Genomic DNA, 19,773 nt, shown 5'->3' with positions numbered 1-19,773 from the left:
TCTCCTGTGCTGCATTTCATAAGGGTCTGCTGGCCTTCTGGTGGCTTTTCAGAATGAGCTGCCACAGGGGGAGGAACTAGATACATAGCCCGTCCGCCATGCACAAGCAGTAGTGCTCATGCAGGGGGATCTTTGGGTCCATGCCTATAACTGAGATGGAGAATGTCATGCAAAAAATGCTAGATCACAGTGTTCTGTGCCTGATGAACCAGCATCCTTTAGTCTGTCTTAAATTCACAATTTTCTCTCCCCCCCCCAAAAAAAAATCTTCAATAACTGAAGCTTTTCAGAACTGGAAAGCCAGCTTGGGCAAAGTATAAACAGAGATTCTTCATAGATCTAGCTTAAATCTTAGATCCAAAGATCTGCTCATTCAGCAAGAAGAAGCTTCTGCTTGCATTAATGGAGATAGGGGGAGAGAAGCAGGTGTTCTCCCTGTGCCTCCTAAAAAGCCACTGTTTGGATCAACACATGGCTTTATTTTAAAAACGAATGACAATTTTGGATTGTTTTAGCTCTTGACCAAATTAGGGAGGCTTGACCTTCACAAAAAGACTGGAATGCGATAACATTTTGTTTTTATGGAAACCAACATCTTGATTCCGTTGTCCCAGGATCTTCAACATCCAAATGAATTCATCAGAGGCTCCACTCTTCGTTTTCTTTGCAAGCTTAAAGAAGCAGAACTACTGGAACCATTGATGCCAGCTATTCGCGCATGTCTGGAACATCGTCATAGCTATGTGCGCAGAAATGCAGTCCTTGCAATCTACACTATTTACAGGTATGTTGGTGAATTACTGAAGTCTCAAAATTGCCCTGGCAGTTTAAAAAACACACACCAAAAAACAAGTGACAATATAAAATTATGAAGATCATCATCTTAATGCTTCATATTTCTCCCTGCTTAATGTATTAGACCTATTTGCAATGTTAAAGGAATGGAAAATTTATGTTACAGTTTCTAGAGTATTATTTCCTTTCCCCCCTCTTTTTTTTTTTCATTTAATGATTATCCATGCTATGTATTTCAGTTTTTAAATCAACTGTTGTCTTCTGGAAACATAGTAATTGTATAATCAAATTATAATATAAAGCAGCCATCATCAGTAAAAACACCAACTTAAAATCTTATTTCAGTTTATACAATGAAAATGGTTAAACAACTCATAATTTGTATCTGTGTTTTTTATGTTGTCTTACTGCAGATTGTACACCCCATTTTGGTTGCTACTTCTGCAGAGTCTATGGATTACAAATACTTTTTGTTTTGCTTTAGTAAGCTAGTAACACTGTTATTTAAGATGGACTTTTTCAGTTTTGTGTGTGTGAGGCAAAATTGCATGTGGAAAGTAATCTAATTCATCTGATCTTAACGATATCTGTAGCACTGCTGTCTAATCTGTATAGCTGCTTCTCCCCAAATAAAAGATCTGCAGGTCTGGGGTATAAGCTCTTTTGGTAAGAGTTAAGAACGAGTAATGGCCTCATGATAGGTTTTTATTGTATGCAGGATGGTTTTGAGCCAATATATTATTCAAATTAAATGAAAATTTATTTCAGATATGTATGCCTACTGAAATGTAGATGGGCAGCGAGCCATTGGGGTTGTTTGCACAACATGACAGCCCACTGTGGGTTATTTAACCCATGGTGAGGCTGCAGTATGTTCGGCCACCATTTTGAATATGCAACCCCTACTCGGGGGTTGTCATGTTGTGTGTGTCAGGCAACCCCTATTCAGTTGTTATCATGTTATGTGAGGGTTAAATGGAATAAATAAAATAAATAAATAATCCCTGCATAATCCATGGTCTGTTTTAGGGTTATGCAAAGGTTGTTTAACTCTTGCATAACCCACACTTGCTGGGTTCGCACGACACAACAACCCCTGAGTGGGGTTGCATGTACAACATGGCGCCCATGGGTGCCATGGCTTGTCATGGGTTAAGTAACCCATGGTGAGCTATTGTGTGAACCCGGTCAGTGTCTCAGATTGGACACAGTTAACTTCATTTGAGAATCGTTTATTTTAAGTTTACTTTTGGTCTATACTAATACAGTTGCATCATTGAACATTATATGTATACATTTCACCTGTGTTCTTTCTAAAGGAACTTTGAGCATCTTATACCTGATGCCCCTGAACTGATTCATGATTTTCTGGTGAATGAAAAGGATGCAAGTTGCAAAAGAAATGCATTCATGATGTTGATTCATGCTGATCAGGTAAAAATCAGTGGCTCCCAAATCACTCTTAACTTTGAATTATGTTTTAACACATGCTTGACATCGACATTCGTCCCTTATCTTTCCACTCTTATATCCCAAGACATCTCTTCCCGACATTGACTAATCCAGCTCCATCACCCTCAGCCACTGGAAGGTCTCCTGCTCCCTCAAACTACTACTCTCTCTCTCTCTTGCTGCCCCTTATACATGGAACTGCCTCCCAGAACACCTCCATGATGCCAGCTCTCATTTCCTTCAAATCCGTATTCAAAATGCACTTTTTCTATGAAGCCTTTGGCACTACTCCTAGTCCCTATGTCCTACTGCAATGGCATAAGTATTGTTCAATCGTTCAGTCGTGTCCGACTCTTCGTGACCCCATGGACCATAGCACGCCAGGCCTTCCTGTCCTGCACTCTCTCCCGGAGCGTGCTCAAGTTCATGGCATAAGTGTATGTAGCAGCAATAATCACCTATTCTTCCTTTGTTCACTATTGCCTTCATTTCCCTCTCCTCCTTCTGTTGTCTCCCTTGTGTTTATTTTTAGTTTGCAAGCCCCTCGAGGAAGGGACCTGTCCTCTCATTCTTTTAATGTGCCATGTACATGGATGGCTCTTAATGGTAAACTACCTATTGTAATAATGAGGCCTTCTGGTAGACTGCAAAGCAGAATATAAGCGTAAAAATGACTTAGTATTACGTTAGGTCTGAATTAAAACTGTGAAATGGCCAAGCTCATTCTTGGAAATATTTTTGTGTTTTATTTCTGAAGGAACGAGCTTTGGATTATTTAAGTACCTGCATTGATCAAGTCCAGACGTTTGGTGATATTCTCCAGCTGGTTATTGTGGAGCTAATCTATAAGGTACAAGAACCAAGGAAATTATGCCTTCACCATGCAAGTAATTGACTCTGAACAAGAAATGTGAAATGTGTTTCAGCCCTGCAATTCAGCTAATAGTTTGAGGGGGTGGAAAAGGGGAAGAGCACTGTGGCACATTAAAGATTAACAAATGTCTTTTGACATAAGCTTTCATTGGGCAGAGTCTGCTTTTTGAGCTGGAAAGAGTGGATTGGATTCAAAGGGACCGTAGTGGAAGCAGAAGGCAGTTCCACTCACACAATGTAGGAGGGGAGGGATCTGTGACCTCTGATAATTTCCCATTCCATTTACAGGCCCTCCCCCCCCGGTGCTCTGAACCTGAGGGTCTCCTAACCTCAGGATTGGCTTTCTGGCACATGGGGCTCCAGCAGGCAGTAGAGGCCAGGAAAGCCATGTTCTACAAGCAGAGTTCTGCATGCAATTTGTTGAGTCTAAACCAGTGTAATTTTTTTGAAATGCCTTTTGAATTAGACTTCTATATTGATGATATTCTTCATTTTGTTACTGTTACTGTATATGTATGGTTCCCACATTTATTCAGCTTTTTTCCCGTATTTCATCATTAACTGTGATGTAGTAACAAGGGAACTAAGCAATTTAGGTTTTTTTTAAAGTTATGTCCATTGTTTATTCAGTATGTGAACGCTGCTTCTGCATCTGTTGTTTTCAAATCTAGGTTTGTCATGCTAATCCATCAGAAAGAGCACGATTTATTCGTTGTATCTACAATTTACTGCAGTCATCGAGCCCTGCAGTAAAATATGAAGCAGCAGGAACATTAGTTACACTTTCCAGTGCACCAACTGCAATCAAGGTACTGCAATGTATTGTGACATTATAAAGTATTTTTATACTGTCCTGGACATCAGTATGCATTTGTTATTGAGGGTTTAAAACTTGTGAAATAGAACACTACATAAACTTTAGCAGGGTCTCATTGAAGTACTTCTGTCTCTGTTGGCAAATGGATATGAACATTGCATGAACCATTGTCTGATTTATGAATTAACTTGGAAACATTTTGAAAGTATTGTGTAGTCAGAGACTAGGTGATCATTATGCAGCTTAGGATGCAATCCTATGCATGTTTAGATGGGGGGAAAAGTCCTACAGTTCCCAGAATTCCCCAGCTGGGGAATGCTGGGAGTTGTAGGACTTCTTTCGATCTAAGCTTGTGTAGGGTTGCTCTCTTAAGGACTGAACTATGTAATGGGACAAGGTAGAACTAAACACATTGTGTTTCAGACTTTCTAGCCACCATGATCAAATCACACAATTTAGCACAATTGCTCTTCAGAATAAAAATAAAAAAATAGAATTCAAAAAATTCAAAGCATCACTGGGTGACCTGGAAGTTGTGCTGTGTGTTCACTCCTTTCTCCATGAAATATCGTGTCCTATGCAAACCACTAGAGAATGCCAAACAGAAGAGTTAAACTGAAAGCCTCTCTTCTCCTGGCCAACTCCTGTTGGAGGTGAAGAGAGAACTTGAAAGAAGACACGTTGACCCAGTTCACATATATATACAACAACAAACTGTGGCTTATGAGTCTGGCTTGTCTCAGGGGAGAGACAAGCCAGAATTCCCAGTTTGCACATAACAGTAAACAAACCTTGGGTGGAAGGTCCATGATTGCTTTAGCTGCTCCTGCTTTCAGCAGGAGCAATCAAGTAACATATATGAGCACAACTGCTTGAAAACAATAAGCCAAGGTTCCCCCCAAACCCAGGCTTACTATGTCCAAATCAGGCCATTGGAGAAACCGTAGGATTCCATTCCAAGCCATTCAAGTGTTTTCTCTGCATGTACTAATAGGTTTGAGTATTCACAAATGTTATGCTAAATCACAAATGGGTATGTTTAAACATTTTCATTTTCTTTTAACTTCAGGCAGCAGCTCAGTGCTATATTGACCTGATTATTAAAGAAAGTGACAACAATGTGAAGCTCATTGTTTTGGATCGCTTGATTGAACTCAAGGATCATCCTTCCCATGAAAGAGTACTACAAGTAGGCATCGTTTTCTCAGATTTAAAAATCAAACCAGATGTTAACAATGCATTGTATGGAAATGGAATACCCCATAATTTAATCATTTTTTTGAAACAGTAGGGTTTTGTCCATGCAGTTGTATCTACAGTTGTTAAAACATCCAAACTGTCTTGGTTGAACGAGGCATATAATGAAGTTCCAATGTTTTTTCTTTCACCTGTTGCTTTGAATAAAAAGCTACCTTGGGGAGAAAAGAGCTGCTTAACACTTTCACCAAAGCTTGTTTTCTGCTTCGAATCGCTCCCCCACCCCCAGCTGCGTTTCCCTATTTGGGATTCCAGATGCCTCTCTTTTGTTGTGATGATGTAGAGAGAAAGTAGCTGAAGTATGGAAAACTTGATTATAAAAGAAGCCAGCAAGGAATGACTTGGGCACCTCTTTCCTTCACCCCTTGCCTCAAAACTGCAGTGTCCCAAAGCTACTTTTCATTTTAAAAAATGCTTTGTTGAATGTATTTGCGTGTAACATCTATTATGCCTCACGGCTGTGTGGAAGACAGTCCCCTTTTGTACCAGTAACACTTTTGATGCTATTTGGAGTTTTTTGTCTTAATCATGCACAAAAATGAGTGTTTCTTTTTAAACTAATAATTGAATGCCTACAAATGTATTTAATTTTTCAGGATCTGGTAATGGACATACTAAGAGTTCTGAGTACTCCAGATTTGGAAGTGCGCAAAAAGACCTTACAGTTGGCTCTCGATCTCGTATCTTCCAGAAATGTAGAAGAGGTAAAACACATGTTACTGCATGTTTCTTTTCTTTTTTACAGCTGAATCCTATGCCTATTTACTTGAAAGTAAATCTCTCTAAGTTCAGTTGAGCTCACTCCCAAGTAAGTGTGCATAGGATTTCAGCTTTAATGTTTGCTTTTAAACAAACTTGCAATTGTTGTTTTGTGTTTCTGTTTCTGTCTAGCTGGTGATTGTTTTGAAGAAAGAAGTAATTAAAACAAATAATGTGACAGAACATGAAGACACTGATAAATACAGACAGTTGCTTGTTCGGACATTACATTCCTGTAGTGTTCGGTTCCCTGATATGGCTGCAAACGTCATTCCTGTGGTATGCAACTCATTATACTTGTCCCCTCCACACACACATATACTGCTATACAAGTCTTGTTACAGTTAACTTCCATTTACCATCAACTTATCTTAGGCTTACTTTATAAATTTATTCAGAGCTTTCTCAGAATACGTTTCCTGGAGATTACAGTTTTTAATAGTTGCTTATCTCTGAGATATTTTTCTTCTAGACCAGTTTTTTTTTCCAGAGCAGTCCTCAGGCAGGAGTGTGGAGGGAGATACACAGTGGCAGATCAGCCGGCCTTCAGCAGGAGTTGGGATTGCTGTCTAAGTTAGTTCATGTTCACATTTAGTTTGTTTTTCTTTTCTAAGTTTAGAATAAAGAACTTCTTACTCTTATAATTTTTGTTTATCAGCTTATTGGGTAATTATAGGCTTTTCCTTATTTATAGAATTGTACTTTGAAGAATAAAATATTACGAAAAAGTATCTAGACAATCTTGTGAATGGTTAAACAAGGATTTAGCACTTTCACTTTGTTCTTAGGCTTCTATAATTCATCTTTATTGAGTCAGAAGGCACACTCCACTGGGGATTTCTTTTGCTCAGGTTACACTGAAATTAATGGGAGCTGTACTAGAGTTATTACCATCTGTGTCTTTGGGTAGCTCTTATTTTATTGGCACACGTGCAGGAGAAGGTGCTGGCACGTTGTGCCTATATGGCCCCTTGTTCATTATTATGTGCCTGACATTTGCCAGTGCTGGTCTGGATATTTCAGAAAAGGTTGAGCCTAAACTACTTATGAAGTTGTACAGTCACTCTAGTTCCTATATTGTTAGCTTCTAGTTCTTGTATTAGCCAATGCGGTGGTGATGATCTCTTTCAAGGTTTATGACACTGGTGTTTGTTCGTGCTCACTCTTGTCCTAGCTGATGGAGTTCCTAAGTGATTACAATGAAGCTGCAGCTGCTGATGTGTTGGAGTTTGTGCGTGAAGCCATCCAGCGTTTTGATAATCTCAGACTACTTATTGTAGAAAAGATGTTGGAAGTGTTCCATGCTATTAAATCTGTCAAGTAAGCTTAACATTTACCTCAAGAATGCTCACTATGTGAATTTAAAGATGCTGTGTTCTTTATGCCATCAGAGCTGCTGAAATGAGGAGGTGGTTGAGGAAAATGTAAAAAACTGTAGACAAAACTCTAACAGTAAGAATTGATTTTAGTACCTGAGATTTTACTTATTTTTTGCATCTGAGTATATGTGAAATTTCAACTTTGATGTACTGAATAAAACTCTTAATTTTTAAGAGACTTAGAAAGCAATCCCAGGGTGACTAGACACTGTCTAGAGGGCCATAGGATTTTTCAGTTTCAAGGAACTGAGCTCCCCTCCCCCTCGTAGCTGGCATGGCTCTCTCCGCGCTGGCTGCTTCTCCATGCTCACAAACTGAGCACAGAGAGAGGGAAAAGGGAGAGGTCCCAGGGGCAGGGAGGGGAAGAGACTGCAGAAGCCTCTTTACCATACTCTTTACTCTTCCTATGCGCTCCGCAGCCTCACCCCTCCCACTCTGCACATCTAGCCAAAAATGCAGGGTGGCTGGAGCACGGAGGAGAGGATTCTCTCTGTGTTCTAGCCTTCCTGCATTGGATAGGCGTCAGCTTCAGAGGCTGACGCCTATCTCCATAAGATTGTGCCCTTAGGCTGCAATTCTATGCCTACTGACCTGGGAGTAAGCCCTATTAAACTCAATGGGACTTGCTTCTGAATAGACATAGGATTTTGCTGTTAGTTGTGTTGCCTTTTATTTATCATAGAATAGCATCAACAATGAAGCCTAAAACCGAAGTGATTGGGCAGTTAAATTTATCTGTTCTGCTAAAGGTATCTGAAGCAGCAAATGATTCTTTTTAAATAAAACACGGTGATTCAGGGTTGTGTCTCATTCTGTGCAACAAGGCACAATCCTGATGAAGAATGTGATGTCCATGCTGTAGGGTTTTTAAAAAAAAAATCTGTCCCAATTTACAATACTGATAAACAGTAACACTGGTTCCTCAAATTTAAAAAGCAGATTTATTTTCTGGAGGGATATATGTATGGCTATAGATATATGTATTGATTTGATATGTGCTGTCTTTGGGGATAAGGGGAACATATTTATAGAACATAAGGCTGGAAGTGATATTAAACAATTATCCAGGCTGCAATTCTGCACACACATAGGGAATAGTCTCACTTAACACAGTGAAACTCACTGTGGATGTACACATATATAGGGTGACTGTTCATGTTAAATATATATATTTTAAAAGGAAAAATTAAACTTAAGAGTAAATATTATAGGATTGTGCTGCCAGTTAATTTTCTTGCCCTTCCAGTTAGTGGCTGACAGTCCATTTGCCTGTCTGTTGTTTCACCTCTTGCCCCCTATTTCTTCTCCACTTCTACCAGCCTGCCTCTGCAACACGTATTTCCTTTAAAGAGCCAGGGACACACCTGTGCCATTCCTGCAATACTTTTTCTATCACCGGGAGAGAATTCTGTAGCAGTGACTGAGAAAGTGATGAAGGCAGGAGCATGTTCTGCACTCATCCGCTTGCCTGTGGGCAACTGCTACTCACCCTTAGTAAACAGTTGAGTAGAAAATTGCACCTCTGCTAAGGAAAACCATTTTCTGTAGGCATTGACTTAATTCCCTTGAACTAGGATGACTAATGCTTCCATGTAGCACACGAGGGCGCAGTACAAATCTATTATCCCTATAAATAAGAAGGCTGAATTTTTCCTTTACTTTCTAGAATTTATCGAGGAGCACTGTGGATCCTTGGAGAATACTGCAGCACAAAGGAAGATATACAAAGTGTAATGACAGAAGTCCGTAGATCATTGGGAGAGGTATGTATCTATACTGTCACTGAACAACATTTATCTATGTTTATACATTTTGGGGTTGGGGGGCGGGGAATAAGCCTATGAAAGACACTGTACGATTTTGAAATTGCTTGTGGCTGCTGATTTCTTGAAGGTGTTTTTATGTACTCTTGAAATGAAAAGCAGTATCATACTAATACCAATTTCTGCTAAATGAATTAATCAACGCTTCATTGTATTGGAGTAATAGTTGATAGTCTCATTAAGAGATTATGGAATACAGGGTACTTTTATGACAAGAGGTAAATGATATGGCCCTACTTACAGAATGAGATTAGTTAACTTGCATTTTCTGTGATGCATCTGAGACAATGGCCTGATTCTAACATAATGATTAGGGCAAAGTTTTGGGAGAACCCTGGCTTTATTGTGTATGACTAGTGTAACTGTGTGTGCTCCCTCATTGCTCCCACTTGGCTCCTCCTGTAAGCAGGAGCAGGTAAACAAACTGCAGACCTTCTGTCCATAGTTTGTTGTTACATGCGAATGAGGAACTCTGGCTTGTCCAGGGAGAGACAAGCTGGAGTTCCCAATTTGCACTTGACAACAAACAAACCGTGGGCAAAAGGTCTGTTGTTTGTTTAGCCGCTCCTGCTTGCAGCAGGAGCCAAGCTGGAGTGATCAGGCAGTGTGTAGGAGCATAATGCTCATGAACAATAAGCCAGGGCTCCCCCAGAACCCTGGTTTATCATGGAATCCAGCCTGGGCCACTATTGCAAAAGTCAAGAGTTATTTCCAAGCTGAAGCTTACACTGTTGGTGTTTTTAACAACTGCATTTCGACACTTTCACTTTCAGATCCCAATAGTAGAATCTGAAATCAAGAAAGAAACTGGTGAGCTGAAACCCGAGGAGGAAATCACTGTGGTCCCAGTCCAAAAACTGGTTACTGAAATGGGAACATATGCTACACAGAGTGCCCTTAGTAGCTCTAGACCTGCCAAAAAGGAAGAAGACAGGTGATTATGCTTTTGTCTTTGTTAGCAGTATTTATATATAAATGTGTCCTTTTGTTTTACACAAATGTAGTTTTATTTTATCTTTCATTATGATTATACTATACTTATTGGTTATATCTTTGCTCCTGTGTTACAGTGTAGCACCTCTAATCCTATCAACCTCTAGTATTGACAGTTACTTATACTGATTGTAGCAGTTATTACCTGTGAATACTTGAACAGCAGAGAATGGTCTGTCCTTTCTAATATTTGGGCAGAACTGAGTATACAGTACCAAATGTAGATAAACAACAACAAGTTCTTACAGAATTCCTGGGGGTGGGGTTTGTCTCTTAGCAAACAGTCAGGAGTTGGCAGATACTGAGTTCAGATAGGATTATTTGCAAGTTGGCAGAGAAAAGAATCCCTTTTAGCATGGCACAGGGCACATACAGAATGCTTTTACAAAGCAAACAGATGTTTACAGCTTGAGCAAACCTGCTTACAAAGAACCAAGTTATTATGGTCCAAGCCAGTGATATGGGGCATCCCCCCCTTGAATATTATCAGATGCTATATTTTTTCTGTAGAAAATTTCCTGTTTGTAGAATTGCATTGTTTCATTAAATTAATTAGTAACTTAATGAATGAATACAATATCAGCCAAAATGTGCCATTGGAATAATTGCAGTGCCAGTCAAATCTAAAATCAAAGTTGTAATTTAACCTTTTTTTCAGGTGACTGCCCCTAGAAAGCATCCAGATTTATGAGCACTGCTCTTCAGACATGCTAAAATTAGTCTGTTAATAATTTGCAGTGCCTTCATTTATTCCCTTTAACTCTAAAACAGTGTGTTGTGTCCAGTGCAGCACTAGCGCAAGGACACTCATACAAGGGAAATTCCCCTGTCTCCCTTCCCCATCGTGCCCCCTGCTTCTCCTGACGGTCAGGGTACTGCAGGAAATGCCTGGAAAGTGGGATGGAGGAACTGCAGTGGGAGTTGTGGAAAATTGAGGGGAGGCAGCTTGAACAAGGGGAACTCAAAATTGCAGAAGTTACCTCTATCCAATTTTCCACAAGTCCCCCTCTCACTTCAGTGCCTTGCCCCATATCCCACACCTTTCCTGGGGATCCTCTGACCATCAGGAGAGGCTTTTCAGGGGACTGTAGTGTGGAGAGGAAGTGGAATTCTCCTTGCGCATGCGTCCATGCACCACATTAGATGCAATCCAATGTAAGGGTAGAGTGTGCTATTGGGCTGTCATACCTTAAAATATTTAAAAGCATTCCAATAAAAATAATTTCCAAGTAAAGCTTTGGATTTGTTTGAGTGCAACATTTAAGCCACGCTAAGGCTGCAGTCCTGTAACCACTTTCCTGGGAGTAAGCCCTATTGAACTTAATTCTGCCTCGTTCTGAGCAGACATGAATAGGATTGCTTTAGAAGTGTCCTTTATTTTTTTAAAAAAATCTTAAATATTTCAGTTCAGGTACGTTGGGCTGTTGGAAAAAAAGTCTGTCACATTAACTAACACACACACACACACACACACACACACACACATGATAGGCCCTTGGGAATCCTTGATTTAAATGTGCAAGCTATCTTTTCTGTTTTTCTCACGTCGCATCTGACATACAACTATTCAGGTACAAGAAGATTCTCATCATACAAATTACTTAAGGCAGAACATTGGGGGGTGCCAGGTGTTATTTTCCTAAATTTCATTATTGTGTTTCTTTGTAGACCTCCTCTGAGAGGATTCTTGTTGGATGGGGATTTCTTCGTTGCAGCTTCCCTTGCCACAACTCTGACCAAGATTGCTTTACGTTACGTGGCTCTCGTTCAAGAAAAGAAGAAACAAAATGTAACTTGCATTTTTTTTTAAGTATTCCTAAAGGATATCTGCCTCATGAAACTTTGTGAGAGAACCACTAAGTCTCACTACTTGAAGTTGACAACTTTTGTACAGTTAACTGTGCACTCAAATCGCCTTTAGCATTTTACTGCCTGTTTTTTGTTTAAGTTGTACTGCTTGGTGTCAAGATGAGAAATTGCTGTTGCACATAGACTTCTCAGCTTCAGATGTAATTGCCCGGTTTGGAGATTATGGTAAACCATAGTTTAACAGGATGAGAATGAGCCTCAGCAAGACTTGAGTTTACAGCTCCCCCTACTCCGTCCAGTATGGTCATGAGGGAAGTTTGGAAACTTTCTAGATTCCATTAACCACAGCTGGTTGAGCCAACCAAACCCAACAAACTAGTTAATGTTAACTATGCTTTGCTTGAAACAAGCCAACTTCAAGCTGTGGGTTATAGCAAACCTTTTTGATCATGCACCCCTATCAGTAAAAAATCTTTTGAACATGCACCCCCAATATATGTATATTTATCAATTATAGATGTGTACTACTGTACTAATATGTATATTTTAAAACAGGCACAAAATAGCAATTAAAAAAGGGATGAGATAAAGATGAAATAAATGATATTTTAAAAATATTTTATTTATTAACAATACAAAAACCCTTTTTGTTCTCACTAAAAATTATTATTAATAATGATTTTTTTAGTGAGAGCGATGTGATTGAATGTGCTTCAGTATTTTTGAGGATCTTGGTTTAACATCTTGTGATACAGCAATTCAAAGGTCAGTTTATTTTGATACTTGGTTTTAATGGCTGTCACAGCTGAAAAAGACACCTCACAAAGATACGTAGATCCAAATGGAAGAAGTGCATCTTTGGCTACGCTTACTAAATCAAAATACTCATTTTTCAATCCCATCCACCAATTATGCAAAAAATTTTGTTGAAATTCAGATAGTAAACTTCCATCTTTCCTGATGTCAATCAGTTGTTCTTGCAAACTAATTGGAAGGTGTTGCGTTTTTATATTTTTAACAAACCCACTGAAACTCTTCATTTGGAAGATTTTTAAACAGGTTAGAAAATTCAATTTCCAAGTTTTTTAACTGTGCAGATATTAGAGTTTTTATATGTAAAACACTTACATCGTTTTTGGCAGTAACATCACATACCGATGGAAACATTTCCAAACATCCATTTTCAAAATGCTCTCTCCATAGTACAAGTTTCTTTCGCAAAGCAGTTACTTTCTCTCTCATTGTTAAAACATCACCTTTACCTTGAAAGGACAGATTATGTGTGTTTATTTTTTCAAAATTATCTGCTAGGTAGCACACTACTGACAGCCACTTGTCATCACAGAAAAGGTCAGCAAATTTGGAGTGCTGTCCTTCAGCAGGATGGCAGCTGCTCCAGTGCCACAGCCGAGCAAGCAACTGCGCCTTCCTCTGCCATGCCTGGCAGAGACTGGCACACTTGCTCTCGGTGGCCACAGCAGAGGCAGGATAGGACTGGAGCCAAGAGAGAAATGCCATGGAGCTTCCCTCTTGGCCCCAGTCCCATCCTGCTGCCTCCGCCACCATCATTGCACACAATGGCAGTTTGTTAGGGAAACAGGAGGCTGCTCGATTATCAGGCAGCTTGTGCACCCCAGTGGATCATCTTGTGCCCCCCCTGAGGTACACAATGCACCCACTTTGGAGACCACTAGGTTATAGAGCTGGTTTAAAAAAACATGGCTTTATTGAACCCAGGGGTGTCCTTCTGCCAGCAGAAGGTAGACCATTGGTGGAACGTACTTCCCATCTCTCCTGCAGCACCCCCCCCCCCACCAAATCTGCTCCATAGAATAGGAATGGCTGCAGGAGAGAGGAGAGGATGGGGAAATCCCCTTGCACCAGCAGAAGCCCTGTTGCACAAATGGACTTCCACTCATGCAACACTGGCTCCAAGCCATGGTTAACATTAATCACAGTTTAGTGTTTGGGCAACACCCTAAATTGTGGTTAGTGGAAATTGGAAATGAAAGCTGTGTCATAGGGCAAGGAATGAGCAGTAGGCTTGCCTAGGATTGTTTCTGTCAGGCTAAACTATGGCTTAGTGTAACGTCTGAATGCAGCCAACATATGTGGCAAATTTTAACTGAGTTAACATTCATTTAACTGAATGCTATTTATAAGAAGAAGTTTTGAATGTGTGAAATTTAAAAGGAAATACAAGTCTTTGTATTCTCTTTCTATTTCCCCTCGTATTTAGTCTTTTGTAGCTGAGGCAATGTTACTGATGGCCACTATTCTCCATTTGGGCAAGTCATCTCTTCCCAAGAAGCCAATTACAGATGATGATGTGGATCGGATTTCTCTCTGCCTGAAGGTGCTCTCAGAATGTTCCCCACTAATGAACGACATTTTCAACAAGGAGTGTAGGCAGTCCCTTTCTCATATGTTATCTGCTAAACTGGAAGAAGAGAAGCTCTCTCAGAAGGTAAGAGCTCATATGAATCTGTGTAATTGTGACATTTGTAGGTCTTTGGCTATTGCCCATGCCTAATAACAATGCTTGAGAGATAACAAAGGATTCATTCTGTTATCCATGTGTAGGTTTATCTTGACAAGTTCCTATTCTTTCTTATCACAGAAAGAGTCCGAGAAGAGGAATGTGACAGTTCAGCCAGATGATCCCATTTGTTTTATGCAGCTTACTGCTAAAAATGAAATTAACTCAAAGGAAGATCAGTTTCAGCTTAGTCTTTTAGCAGCTATGGGGAACACACAAAGAAAAGAAGCTGCTGATCCACTAGCATCTAAGCTCAACAAGGTGATGTAAAATTTAATTCTTCCCAGACAGGTCCAAACCTGTTTAACTGAGAAACTAGTTTAACTTCCGATTATGTGTTGTTAGTTTGTTGAATAGTTAAAATTAGCATAAAGCTGCCATATATTCAAAGCAACTCTTTATCAGTTAGGCAGATGACATTTTACAGTAACCTTTGCATTGTATTGTGATACTGAAAAGCGTATAAATTTAGATTATGTTGGTAAAACAATTAGCCCTGTAGGAATTCCAGTTATCTTATAAACCAATACTGAAAGCCTTAGGGGACATACTCAGCAAATAGGGAGCCTTGCTGTAGATAAGGGAGACTGAGAAGATAGTAATAACAGTTGTTTTACTTGACAAAACAAGGAAGTGATATTAAAAGTTGTGAAAATTTTAGTCCATTAGAATGCCTTGTTTAATATTTCTCTGAGTGTGTTGCCTACAAAAAGAGATGGATAGTAGAGAGGGTAATTGTATTTTGGGATTAATAATTGGTTTGGGATGTGGGAGAGCTTAAGACTCCATTGTTGACCTAAGTGGAAGAAAGCATCACAGAGAATAAAATTTCAGTACTCGTGCTTTGTTTTCAATCATTCTTACCAGCTTTTTGATGAAGACATTGAACAGCACCATCCTAGAAGCAAGTCCCATTAAGTTCAGTGAGGCTTACTCACTTGCCTGGGAGTATAGGATTTCAGCTTAAATCTTTGTTTATGTTTGACAGGTGACTCAGCTGACAGGTTTCTCAGATCCAGTCTATGCAGAAGCATACGTTCATGTCAACCAATATGATATTGTATTGGATGTACTTGTGGTAAACCAGACCAGCGATACTTTGCAGAATTGCACACTAGAATTAGCTACGTTAGGTAAATAACTCCACTTCTAACAATTACTCACAATTACTTATTTTTCATCTAGTCTTTTCCTTGAATAATGTTTAAGTATTTTCTTTCAAACCATTTTAAACAGGTGATTTGAAGCTTGTGGAAAAACCATCTCCTCTGACACTTGCTCCGCATGACTTTGCCAATATTAAGGCTAATGTGAAAGTAGCTTCCACAGAGAATGGAATAATTTTTGGTAACATTGGTAAGCATCCTGTGTTATATACAACAGTCATGGACTCTCCAAAGTCTCTTGCTTTAGCTCCCACTTGTAAGGGGACAAGTATATTAAAGTGCTTTACAATCTAATAATTATTTCAATAACGAAATGCTGTTTTCAAAGATATGTCTCTGCTGTGAACTAGAAGGTATATAAGTTTCATTCAAGTTTAAAACTGTTGTAAGTTATGTAGCGTTGTTCAACTTCTGGTGATCTGTTTGTCTTTTTAGTGTATGATGTTTCTGGAGCGGCCAGTGACAGAAACTGTGTTGTCCTCAGTGACATACATATTGACATCATGGATTACATCCAACCTGCTACTTGTACTGATGCGGAATTCCGTCAGATGTGGGCAGAATTTGAATGGGAAAACAAAGTGAGCATTATATGTTGTCTGTTTTACCTACAGTTTAAATTAGTATATTAATAAGAAACTGAGTGAGGGAGAGAGAGAGTGTGTGTGCGCGTGCACATACATGCACATGCACATGCACGCACACGCCTTAGCTGTACTCTCCACACTTCTCCAGAGGTTTCCTGATCTTCAGAAGTAGCTTTCCAGGGAACACATGCAGCTATGACAGGAGGGAGGATGGGAAAGCCACAGTGTACACACGGGGCCCTCCATGTAGCCCCTTGAACCTGAACCAGTGTGCTGCTTTCAGAAGAACTGTCACTCTGGCTAAGGCACGCCTCCCATAGCAAAATGCTTTAAAGACTACTACTGAGAAGTCCTACTGTGTCCTAATGATAAGTTTTTATTGGGGCAAGTTTTGTTTAAAGCAGCACACAGACTTTTGAGTTGGACAAAACTCTTCAAATATACCTGAAATGTCTGGAGATTTTTTTCTGTGTGACACTGAACATAATGGAGTATATACGATCACGTACTTCTGAATGTGTTACTATGAGGTAGAGCAGCCCTTGTTCACACGTTATCTTATCCCGTGCAGAAACAACATTCCACATAGATATGATGATGTGTCCATGAGCCTAGAGTGAATTTACCTTCTGTAAGCCTGTGACAAATATGTTAAGCGGTTTCAGTTTCATTAAAAGAGTAGGTATGGAAGAAGGGAAAGAATCAAACAGTTCAGTCCAATTAAGTTAGGGATGAAATAATGGGGATATGGAGGGAAATTACACTGGCTTGGCCTCTAGGAATGTCACTCCTGATGTCTTTTTTTCCAGTAGATTCCTTTTAGCAAACTAGAATGAATTATGATTATAATGTATGGAAACAAAATAGACTAATGTGGGTATGTTGTGGTATATATCCTTAAAAATGGTAGACCTTGAATATGAAGATTTGATTCAGTTAGGAATACATGTCTTGCTATTTGATTTCTTTTGTATAAAAAGCTGTCTTATAAGAACTTTAAGACAGTGATATATTTAGGCTACTTACAAAATTTGAAATACATTAATCAAAATTCTCAAATGGGTGTATCTGAGATATGTAACATACTCTTTGAGGCACAAGAGGTGAAATGTGGATGTTGGAGCTAAAGAAAATGTTTATAGGGGTTTATAACCATGGTGTATATATTGCAAAAAATGTGCATGTTTCCTAATCCATTTTCTTGGAGATGTGGACAAGATTATGCAGACTTTAAGTGCATGCAGTGGGAATGTAAAAACATTAAGAAGTTTTGGGATGAGGTAGTCAATATATTAAGATTACAGGATATACATTAGCCCACTGTTACATTATTAAGAAGCCTGAATGAGATATTCCCTAGGAGCTAAAGAAAAATGGAAGGGCATATGTTGACTGGTGCCTGGATACTGGTGGCTAAATGTTGGAAGGGACAATGAATTCCATTATTACGGGAATGGGGAAAAGATTGGAAACAGAATATATTAATGCATAAAATCTCTTACCAAAAGAAACTTTGGGAAGATACAGCAAGTAAAAAGATTCATTGGAGTGTTGGTATAAATACATTCAGTATTGGAATCATAGAACTCATTATCAAAACACTGGAAAATTAAATTCTTGAAATTATATAGGCCATATTAACGGAAGTAAGAACTATGGTTATTACACAAAACAATTGACAGTAAAATTTAAATATGAAATTATAATTTATAAAAGATGAATACTACCTTTAATTTACAATTTCATAAACCATCTGGATAGATCATTATATGTTGCAATATAATTTTATTAAATAAAGAGAGACTTTGATAAGATAATTGTCCTTATATTTCTTTATTTTTGAAGGTTACAGTGAATACAAATATAGTGGATCTGAATGAATACTTACAACATATATTAAAGTCAACTAATATGAAATGCCTTACCCCAGAAAAGGTAAGAACTTTGACTGATTATAAATCTAGTTTCAAACTACAAATGAAATGACTGGGTTGTCTCCAGTAGCGGTTTTATCTTAGTGAAGAGCGCTTCCGCTCATTTAAGTTGAAGCACACAGTTTTCACTGTTTTACACACGCACACATCTTCATCCCTCCTTGAATATCCATGAATAGATGATCTCCCAACCCTCAAAAAGTGTTTTTGGAGGAGAATGAAAAGGGAATATAAGTTGGTAGGGGGTGAAAATTAGGTGCCCTGATTTGTGCAAGTAGAAGCATTTTCTGCTAAGTCAAAGCCAACATTGGATACAATCCACTGTTGCCATTTAATTCAGTTGATCTCTTCTGATGCCCACTTACATTTGGCATGGCATGTCCCTTCCATGAATAGAATAGTTACATTCTTGGAATGGGACTTTCCTACCTCTCCTTTCCCTCTACAGCCCCCAGTGGCCCCCCTCCCCGAAAATCTGCGCCTGAAGTCTGGAAAAGTCTGGGGAATGGTGTGGTATATTTTGTAAAGGGCTCCAGATAAAAGAGCACAAATAGAAGAGCAACTTGGGATTCAAACTTTTGTGTGTTTTTCTTTGTCTTTTGAATTGAGTTGATTAATCTTCTGCTGGAGATTTAATGGATTTAACAGTTGCTTTATTTTGGCTCCACACGGAGTTCGTGTGTTGTTGTTGCTGTTGTTGTTAATAATAATATCATCACCACTTTTATAATTTACATAGCACCATATAGTATACACAATAATAATATACATATAATATACACAATAATAATATACCTAGCACCAAGTTTAGTCCTTTTGGGGAGAAATGTGGGGTGCGTTTCAAAAATAAACATATACTTGTAAGTGCTATGTAATGAGGAAAGGATCAAACTTTTTAAACAAAAGACCTTTTTGGTTGTCAAGATTCAAATGGGGAAAAATTACCCTTGCAAAGGTGTATAAAATGTTGTGTTTCTAGGCACTTTCTGGTTATTGTGGCTTCATGGCTGCCAATCTATATGCACGGTCCATATTTGGAGAAGATGCACTTGCAAATGTCAGCATTGAAAAGCCAATTCACCTTGGACCTGATGCTCCAGTTACAGGACACATAAGAATTCGTGCAAAAAGTCAGGTAACTATATTTTGTATTAAGCTGTCTCCTTAAAATTGTGAACTTACAAACCAATCTCATAGTTTGCTTGAAGTTTACCATTTAATATTAGCTAACGGGTAATCCGGTGACTTTCTGTGTTCGTATATTTTGGTAGAGTGGTGCTCTGATCTAAACACATCATCCTGGATGAGAGTTCTGAGTTCCAAGTAAATCTGTTTAGGATAGAGACATAAATCTGTCATCAGAAGAAAGGTGTCTGAAACAGAGCGACCCCTAAAGCATATAGGGAAGGATCCAAAAAGCCATGTGTGGGACATGTGCTTACATGTTCACGAGAGCTTCTCAGACCCATCTTCCCATCACAGCCTGTAGATGTCTCCTGAAAAGCTGCTCTTGAAAGTTGCGGGATTCTCAGTACTCTGGTACTGTGCTAGGGGCTAGTTAAAAGTAGAAATCGTTGACGTTCTGCCACG

At 39.0% G+C, this 19,773-nt stretch overlaps 1 protein-coding gene across 2 annotated transcripts in view; it reads left to right on the top strand.

Moving 5' to 3' along the window:
- Positions 1–19,773, top strand: part of COPB1 (coat protein complex I subunit beta 1) — a 32,455-nt gene that overhangs the window by 9,860 nt on the left and 2,822 nt on the right. For both annotated transcript variants that reach the window (XM_084854995.1, XM_084854996.1), the window contains exons 4-21: positions 615–784; positions 2,115–2,229; positions 3,005–3,097; positions 3,792–3,929; positions 5,007–5,126; positions 5,791–5,898; positions 6,086–6,232; positions 7,128–7,273; positions 8,999–9,095; positions 9,929–10,089; positions 11,817–11,937; positions 14,197–14,424; positions 14,578–14,757; positions 15,485–15,629; positions 15,733–15,852; positions 16,098–16,243; positions 18,095–18,184; positions 19,163–19,318. In XM_084854995.1, the coding sequence (XP_084711121.1) occupies positions 615–784; positions 2,115–2,229; positions 3,005–3,097; positions 3,792–3,929; positions 5,007–5,126; positions 5,791–5,898; positions 6,086–6,232; positions 7,128–7,273; positions 8,999–9,095; positions 9,929–10,089; positions 11,817–11,937; positions 14,197–14,424; positions 14,578–14,757; positions 15,485–15,629; positions 15,733–15,852; positions 16,098–16,243; positions 18,095–18,184; positions 19,163–19,318 (2,481 nt within the window). The remainder of the gene's footprint in view (positions 1–614; positions 785–2,114; positions 2,230–3,004; positions 3,098–3,791; positions 3,930–5,006; positions 5,127–5,790; positions 5,899–6,085; positions 6,233–7,127; positions 7,274–8,998; positions 9,096–9,928; positions 10,090–11,816; positions 11,938–14,196; positions 14,425–14,577; positions 14,758–15,484; positions 15,630–15,732; positions 15,853–16,097; positions 16,244–18,094; positions 18,185–19,162; positions 19,319–19,773) is intronic.

Source organism: Heloderma suspectum, chromosome 1 (assembly GCF_057233095.1).
Source record: "Heloderma suspectum isolate Gila_16-S chromosome 1, 16-S_ref, whole genome shotgun sequence".
Classification (NCBI taxonomy): domain Eukaryota; kingdom Metazoa; phylum Chordata; class Lepidosauria; order Squamata; family Helodermatidae; genus Heloderma; species Heloderma suspectum.
Note: the sequence above shows the minus strand (reverse complement) of the source record. Positions and strands in the feature narration are given on the sequence as shown.